The sequence below is a fragment of the Bufo gargarizans genome, chromosome 8, assembly GCF_014858855.1.
Source record: "Bufo gargarizans isolate SCDJY-AF-19 chromosome 8, ASM1485885v1, whole genome shotgun sequence".
Lineage (NCBI taxonomy): Eukaryota > Metazoa > Chordata > Amphibia > Anura > Bufonidae > Bufo > Bufo gargarizans.
In genome coordinates, this window is record NC_058087.1 from 185103517 (window position 1) to 185121067 (window position 17551).

The 17551-nt window shown below is 50.7% G+C and overlaps 1 protein-coding gene across 6 annotated transcripts in view; it reads right to left on the reverse strand.

Moving 5' to 3' along the window:
• Positions 1-16875, reverse strand: part of LOC122944779 (myosin phosphatase Rho interacting protein) — an 87368-nt gene extending 70493 nt beyond the window's left edge. For 2 of the 6 annotated variants that reach the window (XR_006391054.1, XM_044303398.1), the window contains exons 1-2: positions 16548-16867; positions 1855-1932 (exon numbers count right to left, since the gene is read on the reverse strand). Coding sequence is in view for 5 of the 6 variants with exons in the window: in XM_044303398.1 (XP_044159333.1) it covers positions 1855-1932; positions 16548-16667 (198 nt within the window). In the remaining variant the exon portion in view is untranslated. Of the gene's footprint in view, positions 1-1854; positions 1933-16547 lie in introns of all 6 variants that reach the window. The other 4 variants (XM_044303399.1, XM_044303400.1, XM_044303397.1 and 1 more) reach the window with 2 other exon arrangements.
• Positions 16876-17551: the final 676 nt, after the last annotated feature.

Consider the following 17551-nt stretch of genomic DNA (forward strand, 5'->3'; position numbering starts at 1 on the left):
AGTCCATTCTGGAAATAGGAACAGGTCCTAGAGGTGGGACCCGCACCTATCTGTCACTGGTGGCATATCCCAGCAATAGGCCATCAGTATCTGAGATAGGAATACCGCCTGTTAGATGGCACCAGATTTATCAGGGAGGGCATAGGCTGGATGAGAAATCTGGTGCAAGGAGAGACACTATGGGTTGGTATAAGTATATGCCAGGAGCGTCAGGCCATGTCCCTTGGTAAATCTTGCTCCATTGTTAAGAATTAGATGCGCCAATTAATGGCGCAGTTTACACTGACATTAGTAAATCTGCCTGATCAGGGGTGCACAGGACATGAAATACGGTCACACCTGCACTTGAAGACCACTAGTGTCCTAAATTGCAGTAAGTTGTAACCCCGAATATCAAAGTGCCGGAAATCAGCTCTAAACCCCCCCCTTGAAGTTATACTACACTGACGTCTTTGCAGCCGGGGACCTCCCCTCCCCCACGGGCGCACTTTCTTCCTTATAAGAGAATATTCTCTTCTGCTCGTATAGGCCGCGCTTCTTTTATTAAACCTTAATCAGGAGGCAAAGTCTCTCATATTCGGCTGCTATTTTTGGGAATGACTCAAGCTTCACACTACGTGGTCGGAAGATTATGTTAGAGATAAACGAAAAAAATCGCAGCATTTAACTCCCGCAGAGCCAGAGCGGTCCCCTGGCTGGAAAAAGGACACGTCCACTCTCCAGTTATGTCGGTTTGGCTCCCGCGCCCGTTGGATGTCGTCAAATCCCCAAATTATCGAGTCTTCTATGGATGAACCGTCTATATTTAATCTGCTATTAAGCGATGAGATCAGAGACAGGAAAAACACGAGGCTGGACGCGATGGGATACTTCTCCAACCAGCGTCTCCAATGGGAAAAGCGGGGAAGGAATTAACCCTTACTCAATTGGAAGCAGATGTTCGAGCACAAGGTTCTCACACTAGAAGAAACCCCAACAGGAAGGGCAGAGATAATGGACTTAATCTTTAGAAAAATCTGATTACTAAATCGGGCTGCGATGGGGAGACTGCAGCTTTCTCTGCCGTCAGCACACGGCCAGTTAGCTTTGAGCTAAACGGATGTCTGACACTGGTTGCTATGGATACTCTACCTATCAGTCGTTAGGCTATGTGTCCCTAGCAACAAGACTGTCTCAGGTTTATACTGGTCTTCAGCTCAAGGGGAAATTGCCATGGAACAGAGGGGACAAATAGGAGGCTTGGCAGGACTTACCTCTGGCCTCTCTTTGTCATACCCCTTAGACATCTGTCGGCCGAAAGCTCGTTTGGCTGACAGCCATCTCTCCCAACTCCTCCGCCTCCCCTTCTATACACATTCATGCTAGGCTCAGCCGAGTGTGCATGTGTTTTCAAGATAGACAGGGGAGTAAGCTGCAGCCGGGCACCTCTGGTGGCAGCTCATCTTCTTGAGAGCAAAAGGATTGGGCAAGTAGAAATCGACCGCCCGAACCTTATATCCTGCCATCAGGGAGAGTGATGGGTTCACCTGATGTAGGTATATGGCCAGCAGGACGGTCGTAGTAATCAGATTTTGAGAAAAATCTAGATGGATCAATCTTTTTCGACTTGAATTTCCCTTAAATACTGAGGCACACTGACAAAGGTTGACTGGTACCCACCCTCTTATTAAAGAGGTATTCCAATCTTATAAATGTTATTGTGTATTGCTAGGATTGGTGGGGGTTCCACCTGTAGGACCCACCACTCCCTAAGGTCCCTGCCCTTAAATAAGGAGAAGCTTGTTGAGGGCCTGGCAGCTAGGCCAAGGGACCAGACCACGGTCACATGTATTTTTGCATCAAGGTTGTTCTTACCCGGGATCTGTGCATTGGGTTGTCAAAATCGGTGCCCTCTGGCGCAAGAAGAAGCCATCCTCCGTAAATGGGCTTGGCCTGAAATACACAGAAGAAAATAAATTATAGGATCATTCAGTGAGGTCGACGACAGACAAAGCATCTGACAAGCAAATGTGTAGTGAAAACCCAGCGACGCTCTACTATGTCGTATCTGTTCCTGGGAAAGCTGGATGACAACCATCACTCTGGATAGTGTTAACACTAGAGTCTGCAGGGGTTTGGCGGATTTCACCTGTATATACACACGGAATGGCGGGCCGTTCTGCGCAGTGTCTGTCTGCGCCTGCTCTGGATCAGAGGTGACAGAAGCCCCTAACATGAGCCAGCCGGTGACAGGGAGAGAAAGGCCAGTGGGAGCTGCTGGGGTGAATTTACACTCGACAGGAAGATCTGCCACGGAGATCCTGAGCAGCAGCCGCACATGTTCTGCGCTAACTACACCGCCGCCGCCATGTTTTCCGGGAGCGAAGTGCAGAACAGTCACCTGTTCAGGAGAAGTACGGTAAAACCCGGAGCCAGCTCCTCTGACCCACCAGCTACTTTGGGGGTCTGGCCCAGCACCATATGACTATATAAGGGATGGGTGCACAGAACGTAAACAGTTTACTTAAACAGGTCCCGAGCGGCTCGCTGACATCGCCCAGACATCACACAGACCCCCAATGTTTTGGGCTAAGTTGAGGTTAGCGGGAGCTGAAGGGGGAATCTCCACTCATCGTGTGATGGATCTGTGGACGGAAAATACATACTTTTCTAGCGGTGCGTCCATGGGATATGCAGATCCTAACGCCAAAAATTAGCCCAATGGCAATGTAATACAGAGAAAAAAAATACAAAATATATACATATCATCGGGGGAAAAAACTAAAATGTAAGTACAGACATGGTGGCAGCTTAAAGGGGTCCTCCAGCAAGTAATTGTGTTTTTATTTTTCACCTTTGTGTGACATTTCAGTATTTAGTGTGTCATATCTGCACTGTATTTAGGTCTTTGCGCCATTTTCGTGAAGTCGCCAATAAGTGTTGTAAAAGGCACGCTGTTGTAATACTTTATAATAATGTGACTAGATCGGACTGGACACATCCCTCCGCCTCTTTGATATCAGGCCTCCTTGAACGCATTCGGGGGGCCTTTTGTATCGGCTCCTTTACCCGTGTCTCATGTTACCTACCCCTCGACGCTCCGCAGGTGACATTTGGGTATCCGGCTCGGCGACCACAGCGGCACATTGTAGCGTAGGACACAATGGAGGCTGCCATGTTCTGATATTACATTCCTGTGAACGCTGCAGATCATTACACCTGACGGCAGTTTGTGTTTTATTTCCTAAGGTTTTCCAAGGCCTCCACTGGCTGCCAGTGAACGAGAACATTCTCGCTTCCCTCCTACAGCTGAGGGTTTGTACTTGGCTGAAAGGGCCTAAGCCAGTGATGGCCAACTTCCGGCACTCCAGCTGTGCTGAAACTACGACTCCCAGCATGCTCCATTCGTTTCTATGGAGTTCTGAGAACAGCCAAGCAAGTGTGCATCTTGGGAGTTGTAGTTTTACCACAGCTGGGGTGCAGGAGGTTAGCCTTCACAGTTTTTCTCCATACCTACCAGTCCATGTAAGGCTACTTTCACACTTGCGGCAGGACGGATCCGACAGGCTGTTCACCATGTTGGATCCGTCCTGCTGCTATTCCGCCGTGCCGCTGCTCCGTCCCCATTGACTATAATGGGGACAGGGGCGGAGCTCCGGCGCAGCACGGCGGTGCACGGCGAAAGCCGCCGGACTAAAAAGTCCTGCATGTCCGACTTTTTAGTCCAGCGGCTTTCGCCTTGCACCGCCGTGCTGCGCCGGAGCTCCGCCCCTGTCCCCATTATAGTCGGAAGGATGGATCCGACATGGTGAACAGCCTGTCAGATCCGTCCTGCCGCAAGTGTGAAAGTAGCCTAAGCCAGATGCAATTTTTTATGCTGCAATGACGGCAAAATTGTGCTAAACATGTGCATTTACTTCCCAAAAAACTGTGGCGGTTTTGCGTACAAAAAATATCAAACCACCGCACTAATCAGCAGAGGTTTCCTGGAGTCCTGAACATTTCACACACGGCGCTCACCGTCCACACATTGTTTATTAGGGTTGTGAAAAGCTCCAATAACACCGACTGGAACCTGGTGAGCGATTTCAGATTCGCTTTATTGCGGCATGCTCATCACTCCTACAATCCCATCAGCAGAACACGACACATCCGTGAGCTGTGCTAGGTAGAGGGCTGCAGCATGAAGGGCACATCCCCTGAGCCGTTATAGGGAGAGGGCGGCAGCAGACAGGACATGCCCCTGAGCCGTTATAGGGAGAGGGCGGCAGCAGACAGGACATGCCCCTGAGCTGTTATAGGGAGAGGGCGGCAGCAGACAGGACATGCCCCTGAGCTGTTATAGGGAGAGGGCTGCAGCAGACAGGACATGCCCCTGAGCCGTTATAGGGAGAGGGCGGCAGCAGACAGGACATGCCCCTGAGCTGTTATAGGGAGAGGGCGGCAGCAGACAGGACATGCCCCTGAGCTGTTATAGGGAGAGGGCTGCAGCAGACAGGACATGCCCCTGAGCTGTTATAGGGAGAGGGCGGCAGCAGACAGGACATGCCCCTGAGCTGTTATAGGGAGAGGGCGGCAGCAGACAGGACATGCCCCTGAGCAGTTATAGGGAGAGGGCTGCAGCAGACAGGACATGCCCCTGAGCAGTTATAGGGAGAGGGCTGCAGCAGACAGGACATGCCCCTGAGCAGTTATAGGGAGAGGGCTGCAGCAGACAGGACATGCCCCTGAGCAGTTATAGGGAGAGGGCTGCAGCAGACAGGACATGCCCCTGAGCAGTTATAGGGAGAGGGCGGCAGCAGACAGGACATGCCCCTGAGCTGTTATAGGGAGAGGGCGGCAGCAGACAGGACATGCCCCTGAGCTGGCAGGTTGCCCTAAATCTAGCAAAGCAATGAGAGCAATGAATGTGGAGATCTCTGGATCCATGTGAGGTACGGGGCTGGTTCTAGCTTTATGATATGATGTCTGATCATCATTTTTACACCAATCATGGGGTAACCCCTTTAAAGCCGGCGTTTGCCTGCGTCTAACAGCTGCCCGTCACCTTCACAGAGACATATAATGCCGACCAGTACTAGGGCCCTCCACATTTTACCTGCACTGACACATTGTAGCAAAACCATCAGCACTGGTGAGAGATATGTGATGTTGATGTGTTTAGCTCGGAGAGGATTGTGCAGACTGGATACAACTGTAAGGGCCCCTCAGCTGCAATGTAATGTAAAGGATGTGTGCAAGAATGGCCCCATTCACTGACAGGAAACAGAGATCTATTACAAAGATGCAGAACCTCATATTGGGAGCTACAATAAGCACCAGATGTAATGTCGGACCGCCGCCGTATCCAGCTGTCACTGTGTTTCGCCATCCTGACCCCCACAGACGGCAGCTGTCCGGCCGATTTTAGAAAGGTACAAAAACAGAGGAAATCCCCGAGCGCAGCGCCTGACGGACGGGGACAGGTTCAGCAGCGGAGCATCCTGGTCTCCCCCCTGACGTACACACATGCGGCCATGTAAACAGCCCGTCCAGCTCTGCGGCCCTGTAACAGATCCCAGAGGCGAGCAGACGATGAGCAGCCGCTCTGGAGCTGACGTAATGTGTGCGAGGCCAGGCAAGAACGCACTGAAATAAATTAATATACAATTAATCTCTTTGCCGAGAGCTGCTGTCATCGGAAAACATGATCAGATCTCTAGAACAATGATGCTGTGCACACAGCGAGGCCTACGCATCACATACCGGGCCCCAGGACGAGCCGGCCCCGCGCCCCCCGCTACAACCTACAGGGCGGCCTTAAAGGAAACCGACCTAATAATATAAAATCAAAGGACGGGGGCCACAGCAGAGATGAAGCGGGCCCTTCAGCACCGCTACACTCCCTTTTCATGACCCGTGGACCAATTCCCCATCCCCAGCAGAGTCCTGCACAGCGTCCTGTCACCCTGCAGCAGAGGCGATGGGACCAACCAGGACCGGGCCCTCCGTGGACTCTCTATGGATCCATATGCAGAACGCTACACTCCTGAGGGCAGACCCCCACTGCCATAATCTAGCGAATGTCACAAGAACCTGAGCAGGACTCCCGACCATGGAAGAACCAGTGAGGTGCCATCACTTTATAAGACAGGATTAACCCTTTAACCGTTCTATCTGGTTACGCATGTCTGAGAAAGTTAACAGACAGCCAACATGGCCGACATTACAACTCCCATGGAGGTGGTCACCCGTACAACACAAGGATCAAAGCTTGTCTCCTGTGTCCCCAGATCCACTGTATCATAAAGCAGTGGCTGTCCTAGGCATGATGGGAGTAGTAGTTTCACTACAGCTGGTGAGCCACAGGTTGGACGACCACTGATATAGCAGATGACGTTCCTCGAGGTGGAGAACAGCCTTAGCCTGGAGACTGAGGACAACAGGACTGTTTTCTGTCCCTATTAGGCCCCGTTCACACGAGCGAGTTTTCCGCGCGGGTGCGATGCGTGACGTGTACGCATAGCACCGCACTGAATCCTGACCCATTCATCTCAATGGGTCTGTGTGCATGAGCGTTGTTTTTTACGCATCACTTCTGCGTTGCGTTAGAATCGCAGCATGTTCTATATTCTGCGTTTTTCACTGATGGTTGCTAGGAGATGTTGTTTATAAACCTTCAGTTTTTTATCACGCGCGTGAAAAACACATCAAAACACATTGCACCCGTGCGGAAAAAACTGAACACAATCGCAGACAAAAATGACCAAACTTGCTTGCAAAATGGATCCGGATCCTTTAACACTTGTGTGAAAGAGGCCTTAAAGTCCCTGACAGCGGACACTGGCTGGAAGAGCGGACACTGGCTGGAAGAGCGGACACTGGCTGGAAGAGCGGACACTGGCTGGAAGAGCGGACACTGGCTGGAAGAGCGGACACTGGCTGGAAGAGCGGACACTGGCTGGAAGAGCGGACACTGGCTGGAAGAGCGGACACTGGCTGGAAGAGCGGACACTGGCTGGAAGAGCGGACACTGGCTGGAAGAGCGGACACTGGCTGGAAGAGCGGACACTGGCTGGAAGAGCGGACACTGGCTGGAAGAGCGGACACTGGCTGGAAGAGCGGACACTGGCTGGAAGAGCGGACACTGGCTGGAAGAGCGGACACTCGCTGGAAGAGCGGACACTGGCTGGAAGAGCGGACACTGGCTGGAAGAGCGGACACTGGCTGGAAGAGCGGACACTGGCTGGAAGAGCGGACACTGGCTGGAAGAGCGCCCGGCCCTGGTGAATGCAGCCAGGCAGTAAATGCTCTGTGTAACCAGAGGTGACCACCACCCCCATCATCCAGCCTCTGTCCTCCTCCATATGGAGATTCTGAAGTATCCAGCAACATCCTGATAATGGCTCTTAAAACATGGACATCTAGAAGAGGGTTATAAAGAGTTAAATCAGCCCCTCCCCCACTGATTCTCCTGCGTCATGAAATCTTCTCTCCAGGAGTCTGGGTTATACTTATACGTTCAGATGTTTACTTTAAAGGGCTCCTCCACCTAAGCTTTACTGTAAAAAAAAATAAAAAAAAATTATATATCCGATTAATAGTGCTGGCTGGGTGGGGGGGATGGGTTCACTTCTTTGCACTTGCGTTGCCCTTTTCTGCTGGCACTGCCAGTCCACTCTGACGAAAACGGAGTACTCTCCAGTACATGCACTGCTCCATTAGGGCACATTGTCTGCTGGCGCCTGGTGCTGTGTAACCCTCCATGATTTATAGTGCAGCACTGCTGCACATATTTTGAAGGCAGAAGCCTTATGGGGGAGGAATGAGAAAGGCTCTCATACCTGTGCTGAGGAATGGCCACACATTCGCAGCCTATAAGTCAACATTAAACATGAGGAAATGGTTCAGATCCCCAAGTCTGATAAACGGAAGGTCGTACGAGGTTCCTGGAGGTAAAAGGGCCACCGCCGTCCACAGGTTGAGGAGGCACAGCGTCATCCTGAGGAGCTTCCTACTGACCTGATAAGTGGCAGTCACTGTCACTACACCAGAGATTTCCACCTTAGAATGCTCTAGTTATTGCAAAACTACAACCCCCAGCATGCCCTGAAGCTGACATACAAGGTATGATACAGACGACATGGGGTCTACGGGTGTCACTCCCCCGGGGCATGCTGGGACACTTACGTATTCAGCGTCTGGCCGTCAATCTCAGTATTAGCGCTCGTTCACATGAATGTATTTTGCTTTCCGTATACGGACCGTTTTCTGCGTACCGCATACGGTCCGTATATGGAACCATTCATTTCAATGGGCCACAAAAGATGCGGAGAGAACTCTGTGTGCTGTCCGCATCCGTTGCTCCGTTCCGTGGCCCCACAAAAATTAGGAGTCCTGTCCTATTCTTGTCCATTTTGCGGACAAGAATAGGCATTTTTATAATGGGCCTCCTGTTCCGTAACGGAAATTGCGGACGGCACACGGGCGGCATCCGTTTTTTTGCGGATCCACAATTTGCGAACCGCAAAAACGGCACGATACGTCTGCGTCACCCAGGTCCTCACCAGAGGCTCCAAATTCTCCAGATGCCACCCATACCTGCCGCACCAACTGCGCTTCTGGAGCTAATCACAAAAACACTAAGAGGCCTGATGAAGCAATCGCCTCCGCCAACGCCCTCCGTTACACGAGCAGATTTGAACGTGGCGCGTGTTTTATGTACCAGAATCTGCTGCTGAGGTTATAATTTCCATCAGTGTTTGAAAACCATCAGTGTTTGAAGGGCGTGCAGGAAGGAACACGCATGTAAACACGGATGAATTACTGAAGCAATACTGACAACCATGATGGTATATCAGCCGGAATATGGACGCACTTCAATCCGCTCAGGTGAAAGAGGAATCTGCAAGAGGCCTAATGCCTGGGAGAACTGAATACCTAACAACTCCATCATAGATAGAGACACCGCAAGGAATTGCTATTTGGGGCATTCTCTTATATGTTCAGCGAATGGATCGCTTCCGGTTTTTGTTCCCTTCAGGCCTGGTCTACACTGCGACTTCTTGAAGCGCCACTGGTTGATTTTACCTATTGAACGACAGCTGCACTCCAAATGAATGAACTCAGATGAATGCAATCTTGTGGACCGCGGCGGGCACACGACAGTTAAAATCAATCAATTGCTCTACAAAAAGTCAGTGTCGCCCAGGACCAAAGATAAATCACTGTCATCGACCCGCTGTCGGTGGGAGGTAGGTAACTGGCTCTTCCCATCCAGGGCGCCATTCATCAGCATATAGACACTCCTGGCTTGGCTGGCAGAGATGAGATTGTGGGCACGGGATTCGTGTGCAGAAAGGAGTCACTGCCACGACCATGTGCTGCAATTAGCATTAGGTGCATCTGAATGGGACCCCCCAAATGGGAGGCGTATTACGTAAGCATGTAAAGGTGCCCACCCATAGTGGACCATCTGCTGTGTAAAAGGCATTCCCCAACTCTGCCCGATTAGTGTTGAGCGAACTTGTGTTTTAAGTTCGGCGTCTAAAGTTCGGGCTCGGGTTATCCCGAAGTATCCCGTTATGGATTCCGCTACCACGGACCATAACGGAATTTAGAATCCATAACGGGATACTTTGATAACCTGAACTCGAACTTTAGACCCCGAACTTAAAACACAAGTTCGCTCAACACTACCCCTGATTGTACGTGTCACGGAAGGGTTTCCAACATGTCTGATCCTTTGTTCTCATGGGAGGTGAGCCACCGTCAGTAGGGAGCACTCCTCTCTGGGCCGTGCTGAACACGCGTGTTTATGTATGTGGAGGGGTGTCGTGAGGAACAGATCCTTAGGGCTCATGCACACGAATGTATTTTCTTTCCGTTTAGTTTTTTTTTGTTGTTGTTTTTTTTTTATGCAGACCGTATGTGGAACAATTCATTTCAATGGGTCCCCCAAAAAACGGAAGTTACTCCGTGTGCATTCCGTTTCGGTATGTCTGTTCCGCAAAAGAATAGAACATGTCCCATTATTGTCCGCATCACGGACAAGGATAGGACAGTTCTATTATGGGCCAGCTGATCCGTTCCGCAAAATACGGAATGCATACGGACGTCATCAGTATTTTTTGCGGACTGCAAAATACATACAGTCGAGTGCATGAGCCCATCGATTGCGAGACCAATTGGGGACAGCTTGATGTAGGTCAGCGCTATACAAGTGCATAAAATTAAGTTAGAATAACATGGCTGATTTTTAGAAACTGCGCCGCACCGGCCCATGGGCTGTGACTGGTATTGTAGCTTTACATTGAACAGGGCTGAACGGCAACATGTGGGGCCGATTGTCTGAAAGAAGCCATGTTCTATGGATAGGTCATCAATATCAGATCTGCGGGGGTCCGACTCCCGGATCGCCGCCGATCAGCCGTTAGTAGCGGCCGGCGCTCCCTGAGCACAGCATCCTCTTCCTAGGGCATGTGACATCATCGTATATTGGTCACATGGCCTAGGAGCGGGTCCGCCCCACCAAGCACTTCCACTATACAATGGACGGCGCCGTGCATGGGAGAGACGCCGGGAGCTGGCTGCGTTCACCAGAGCTCCGGTGAGCCCGGCGGCTTCCTGAACCAGCCGATCGGCAGGAGAGCCGGGACTCTGGACTATCCAAAGGATAGGTCATCATTATCAATTCCTGGAAAACCCCCTTTAAGCACACAACCATAAAATGGAGCCTAATAACCTCAGGTTGGATGGAGCAGTAATACGGTACCAATGTCTGTGGGGTCCTACTCTACCTCAGATTATATGATCTATAGATATTTTAACATTTCTTCTAGGGAAGAATCACTGTATTACAGTGCCACACGGAGCACAATATGGCGGCATGGACCTTGTGACGTTGATCTGCTGTAGGAGGCCTCAGTCAGGATACGGGGGTCCAGTGTGTGATCTGCAGCCCCATATTATAGCTGATAAGGGGCACAACGAGAACAGTTACCTGCCCCACACCAGCATCAAAGGAGTTAAACATTCAAAAGTACTTAACCCATTAGGTAAAAAGCCCAGAGCCGAGACGGGAGCCAACATTCCCCGAGTGAGTCACTTGGCAGAGGCTCATTTGAGAAATAAGATTACTGGTTACATCACCGCAGTGGATTACACCGTTATGTCACAGGCCGGGGCCCACACACAAAACCAAAGACTGTGAAATCACAACTCCGTGGCCCACCACCCCCATCATCCTGAGGAGGATCCAGAGCACAACTAGCAGAACTGCAAAATGGAGACTCCTCCACGAGTGGTCGGCTCCATCAAAGCCAAAGGAAGACGTGGCTCATCGCCATCGACAGGCGGAATCTGCAGTCTCCCTAAAGCGGTCCTCCTATAATAGTACCGCAGCGCTATACGTCACACATGTCGGTGGGGGTTCTCCGCACTGGAGATATGCGACTAAGGACTCATGCACACGGCCGTAGTTCTGGTCCACATCGGAGCCGCAGTTTTGGCGGCTCGGATGCGGACCCATTCACTTCAATAAGGGCGCAAAAGATGCGGACAGCACTCCATGTGCTGTCCGCATCCGTTGCTCCGTTCCGTGGTCCGCAAAAAAAAAAAAATATAACCTGTCCTATTCTTGTCCGCGCTTTGCGGACAAGAATAGGCAGTTATATTAAAGGCTGTCCAGGCAATTTTTGGAACGCACATGAACGCCATCCGTGTTTTGCAGATCCGCGGTTTGCCGACCGCAAAACACACAACGGTCGTGTGCATGAGGCCTTAGGCCTCGATCACATTTCAGTTTTTCACAGGCGCGTGCTATCCGCATCTTCCATGGACAGCACATGTACCCATTGTTTTTAATGTGTTTGTTTAAAAAAATCACGGACGCAACACGTTACACGGATGGCATCTGTGATCCATTTCCCGGACCTTTGGTAGGAGATGCTGTCAAAAATGTATTTTCAGTTTAACAGTGTCCGTAGAATACAGATGACACACGGACCACAGACGGGATCTTCATAGATAACACGGATGGATTTTCCACGGACATGGAAATATGAACGAGGCCTTGGTAGTGATCATTATAGACTTCATGTCGCAGCAGAGAATAAGTTACATTAGGCTTAAAGCCTGTATTACACTGGCAGATTTTCTGCCAGATCATCGCTGGCACTCGTTAGCGCTCATCTGGCAGTGCAATAATGCTGCTCGTCCATCGGGCAGTCGCCATCTTTCAGCGATACTGTGGAGGAGATATAGCATGTAATAGCAGCGGACTCCTCCGCTAGTGAGCAGGCGATCGCCAGGAGGAAACGCTTCCTTCCCAACAATCGCCTGCAGAATCGGGCCGTCTACTACAGCCTTCAGCAACAGGATCCAAACTGACGCATTTCACCACTCTCTTATCCTCATCCACAGTCCATGAAATGACATTTGGTCCAAACCGCGCTAAGAATTTACATTAGAAATGCGTCAGCTCTTAGCTCTACAAATAAGACTTTATGTGCAAAATCTGCACTTGGTGCCATTAGATTTGGACCAGATAAGAAATTAGGAAGGAACAGCATCAAATCCAACCTGCCACATTTTGAACCTTTTTATCACCGACCCCTGAAACGTTTCCAGCCCTCTTTAGGTACAACGGCAACAACATACTAGGGCATTAGATCGGAAACGCGTCAGTGACATCGGGAATCGTGGTAACGGTCATTTCTATGGACGTCTTACAGACGCTGGGCTATGAATGCAGTAAGGGTGTACGGGAGGAGCCCTCTACCCCGTGGCGTTCATGTGCCTTGCTGTGCCCGTGCACAAGGTCTTGGCTCTGGATGAAGACTAGTAATGCCCAGGATTACTTGTGCCGCTCTGTATAGTATTTCATGTTCTGGCAGGATCTGCAGGGGATGACTGACGCGCTATGTACACAGAGCGCTCTGCCAACACGTAGAATCCTGGGAGGCAGAACACGTCAACTGCAGAACTACATATCCCAGCAGGTCCCGTCCTTCTCCGCAGCTCTTTACCCATCAACACGTGAAAAACCCAGATAATAGAAGGAGGCGACGACAACAAAGGCGTTCCCAAAATAATTGGCCAGATCAAAGGCGAGCAAGCGGATTCCGCAGGAAGAAGGAAAGAAAAACAATCCCATCGTGTCAAGAGTCCAGAGGAATCGGGGGCTGCATCCTGGTCGATGACCCCCAAACTGTTGAATCTAGAAGAGGCTTCCCAGCACAAGCTCCAGTGTAACTGACGCCCTTATGTTTGAGGAGAGCTTCAATATGGCTGCCGCAGGGACGTCACCCGCTTCTCCTGAAGACCTAGCTAAGCAGAGATCCATCCTCAGGCTGCGGGGGTCAGCGGGTATCAGGCCTGGAGGAGATGTAAAGCCCTATTGCTCATTCCCCAGCTCTCCTAGGAGCAGATGGGGCCCTTTTGATCCTCAGGGTACTATGGGGAAAACAGTGGTGCAGTCACTACAGTCAGCATGAAGTGGCTGACACCAGGGAATAACAGACTGCATTCAGCTTCACAGCATGTGAGGGGGGCCAAGGGTCAGTGTCCCGCTAAGGGGCGTTCCCTCACCCGTCACCCGCCTGGAATAACATTATGCAACTCCTGAAATCACAGCACAGGGCAGCAGTGGCTGTGCCAGTCAGCGCTGGTAATAATTCCCTTAGATGTCCCCGGGCACTGGGCTCAGGTGTGTGAACTCAGAGCGGGCCTGTGGGGGCCTGACAACTGTGAGTACAGAGGACAGGAACGTCCGTAAACGTTTACATTATGTTTAATTCACACTCGGCCCCCGAGGGGACTACACACAAGAACTGCCGATACCCCTAAAAGTGAAAGGATCGACCACTGCTGGAGGAGGACCCCCCCCCAGATAAGCGGACAACCAAATACTGAGAGGAGGCCCTTGTGATAATCATGCAGAAGTCTGCATGGAAGACAGGGGACACGAGGACCGAATTGCAGGTTTCCAGCCACCACAACAAACCTGACCCATCTATAAGGGTCAAAACACGGGACGGAAACAAGGGTTCAAAACCAATAATTGACCCCTGTAAATCGTCCGGCTAGTCCTTGTTCACCAAACCCGGGAGCAGAAAAGATCTCCAGGTCCAACTGTACACGGGAATCCTACAGAGGGAAGAAGGGTCCATCCTGGGCCAAGCCTGCCATGAGCAAGGAAGATGGTGCCAGCTGAGCTAAGGTGCTGTCTGCAAACTGTAAGGATAAGTAATGTATGTACACAGTGACTCCTCCAGCAGAATGGTGAGTGCAGCTCCGGAGTATAATACAGGATGTAACTGAGGATCAATACAGGATAAGTAATGTATGTACACAGTGACTCCACCAGCAGAATGGTGAGTGCAGCTCCGGAGTATAATACAGGATGTAACTGAGGATCAATACAGGATAAGTAATGTATGTACACAGTGACTCCACCAGCAGAATGGTGAGTGCAGCTCTGGAGTATAATACAGGATGTAACTCAGGATCAGTACAGGATAAGTAATGTAATGTATATACACAGTGACTGCACCAGCAGAATAGTGAGTGCAGCTCTGGAGTATAATACAGGATGTAACTCAGGATCAGTACAGGATAAGTAATGTAATGTATGTACACAGTGACTCCACCAGCAGAATAGTGAGTGCAGCTCTGGAGTATAATACAGGATGTAACTCAGGATCAGTACAGGATAGGTAATGTATGTACACAGTGACTGCACCAGCAGAATAGTGAGTTCAGCTCTGGAGTATAATACAGGATGTAACTCAGGATCAGTACAGGATAGGTAATGTATGTACACAGTGACTGCACCAGCAGAATAGTGAGTGCAGCTCTGGAGTATAATACAGGATGTAACTCAGGATCAGTACAGGATAGGTAATGTATGTACACAGTGACTGCACCAGCAGAATAGTGAGTGCAGCTCTGGAGTATAATACAGGATGTAACTCAGGATCAGTACAGGATAAGTAATGTATGTACACAGTGACTGCACCAGCAGAATAGTGAGTGCTGCTCTGGAGTATAATACAGGATGTAAGTCAGGATCAGTACAGGATAATGTGAAACATCTACTAGGTGACTCAATTTTATGTAGATTACATCTATATCCCCCTCTAACATTTGGGTTTGGGGCCGGTCACGCACTTGGGGCTCTTTCTCTCTATGCCAATAGGTATTAATAAGGAAATTGATCCCAGTCTGTGCTTCATTGGAAGTCCAGAGCTGATGAACCAGGTCCCACCCTGAGAACATACAGCAATAAGTCAGCATGTTGTCCTCCAATAAACATCTAGTTTGTGGGAAACAAACGTCCTATAAGACCCCAGATAGATGGTTATGAGGTCCTTTTCTCCGTCCAGTCACAGGACCTCCATGTGTTACACTGTGGGGACACACAAGGCCGGGTGCCATGACTACAGTCATTCATGCCATCACAATGCACTGACAGCCGCCCCAAGAACAGACCCCGGCCTCCAAAAAAGAGGGAGAAAAAAAAGTAGTCTGGAAGTGAATAGACATTGGCTCGGCTTCTGGACCCTCCTGCAGATAGACAAGTGGAAATCCTGAGGAATCCTCCCCATACAACGACGATTCCAGGCTCCTCGGCAGCTCCAGAGCGCAGGAATTATGTGGCACATTCAGGAAATATGCAATTTCCACTGCTAAGTGCAACCCATAAAGCTGGAGAACGCCGCTGCTCCGGGCTTAATGGTCGTGGATTAACCCCTGCGCTGCCAGCTACGTCTATATACTACACAAAGGGGAGGGGAGTAAAAACAAGTGGGGCCTAATGCAAGGCCTCGTCAATGTCCAGGGGGTCTCCAGGAGCTAGAACCGGTATCTAACGCACAGGCCCAGGACAGGTCACATGATGCCAAATATTATACAGTCAATGGAAACAACAATGTATCACAGGAAACAATGTAACAGTCCAAATGCATCACCCTGGAGAAAAGCTGGAAATGGTCCCATCATGGCCTCCACAGATCTGAACACAGGGGGGCAGGAAGATCTGAGTGAGCCCCCAACCTTCTAGATCACTGGGGGTGTCAATGGAGACGGATTAGGGGATCGTTCTGGGGAAGACTGAAACAAGAAGGCTCGTGCCTACACCCCTGCCCCTCGGAGACTGGGGGGGGGGGGGGGGTAGTTAGAGGCCACCTAGGGCATAGCCATGGGGCCCCCACATCAGCAAGTTCAGGGGTGAAGCTAGGCGGTATATAGTTTCACCCCCAAACTGATTTTTTTTTATCAAAAGCCCAAAGTTGGTGCTTTCTCACCCCGTGCAACTAAACCGTGCGCTAGGTTGCGGTCTATCGCAGGCCCTCTCCATAACAGAAGGGCCCCCCACAAACCATTCCCTATCCCCCCCATACTGATAATCCACCATAAAGAGGGGTGAAATGGGAGGCACCTCCACTTAGCAGCTTCCATTGATTTCTATGGGGGACTATGCAGACCCCAAGTCCCCGTCAGGGCAGTGGTGCGCCCCCTGGAGGACGTCTGCCCGCACTCTCCCCTAGAGGGCAGCCTCGAGCGCAGGGGCTGATGGGAGCGCTCACCTGATTGAGGTCCTCGTCTGACAGGAGATGCGACTCCCGGGGCTTGAAGCAGTTCTGACATTTGCTCTTGTTGAAGATATTGGCCTGGAACTTCTTACACGGATTCTCCTTCACAGACATTGCGAGGGCCGGTGACACAGCAGCGCAGGCCGGGCAGATGAGAGGAGACTAGGGGCGCTCCCCCATCACTCGGGGTCACACTCACATCCCGGGGAGCGGAGCTGCCGCTGTAATCCCGGCCGCTTCCCCCGCTCTGCTCTCCGCCGCTTACTGAGACATTGGAACGGACCGGGCGAGAGGCGGCGGGCGGGGCTAACGGGAAGAGTGACTGACAGGAGGATGAGCCAATCACAGCGCAGCGCTCCCTCCCCCACCCCCTCCTCCCGCAAGATAACAAAAGAAAGCCAAGCAATAGAAGCCAGCAAGTTCAGCTGTCACTGCGGGGGGCGGAGTCTGGGGGAAGGTTAGGCGGACGTGCAGCATTCCCAAGGGATCCAGTGACAGCTGCTAAGGGAGGGGTCTGTGTACAGTGCACTGCAATGTGTGTATACAGCTCTGTCTGTGTACTGCAATGTGTGTGTATACTGCACTGTATGTGTACTGCAATGTGTGTATACTGCACTGTATGTGTACTGCAATGTGTGTATACAGCTCTGTCTGTGTACTGCAATGTGTGTGTATACTGCACTGTATGTGTACTGCAGTGTGTATACTGCACTGTATGTGTACTGCAGTGTGTATACTGCCCTGTATGTGTACTGCAATGTGTGTATACAGCTCTGTCTGTGTACTGCAATGTGTGTGTATACTGCACTGTATGTGTACTGCAATGTGTGTGTATACTGCACTCTATGTGTACGGCAATGTGTGTATACAGCTCTGTCTGTGTACTGCAGTGTGTGTGTGTGTATACTGCACTGTATGTGCACTGCCATGTGTGTATACTGCACTGTATGTGCACTGCAATGTGTGTATACTGCACTGTATGTGTACTGCAATGTGTG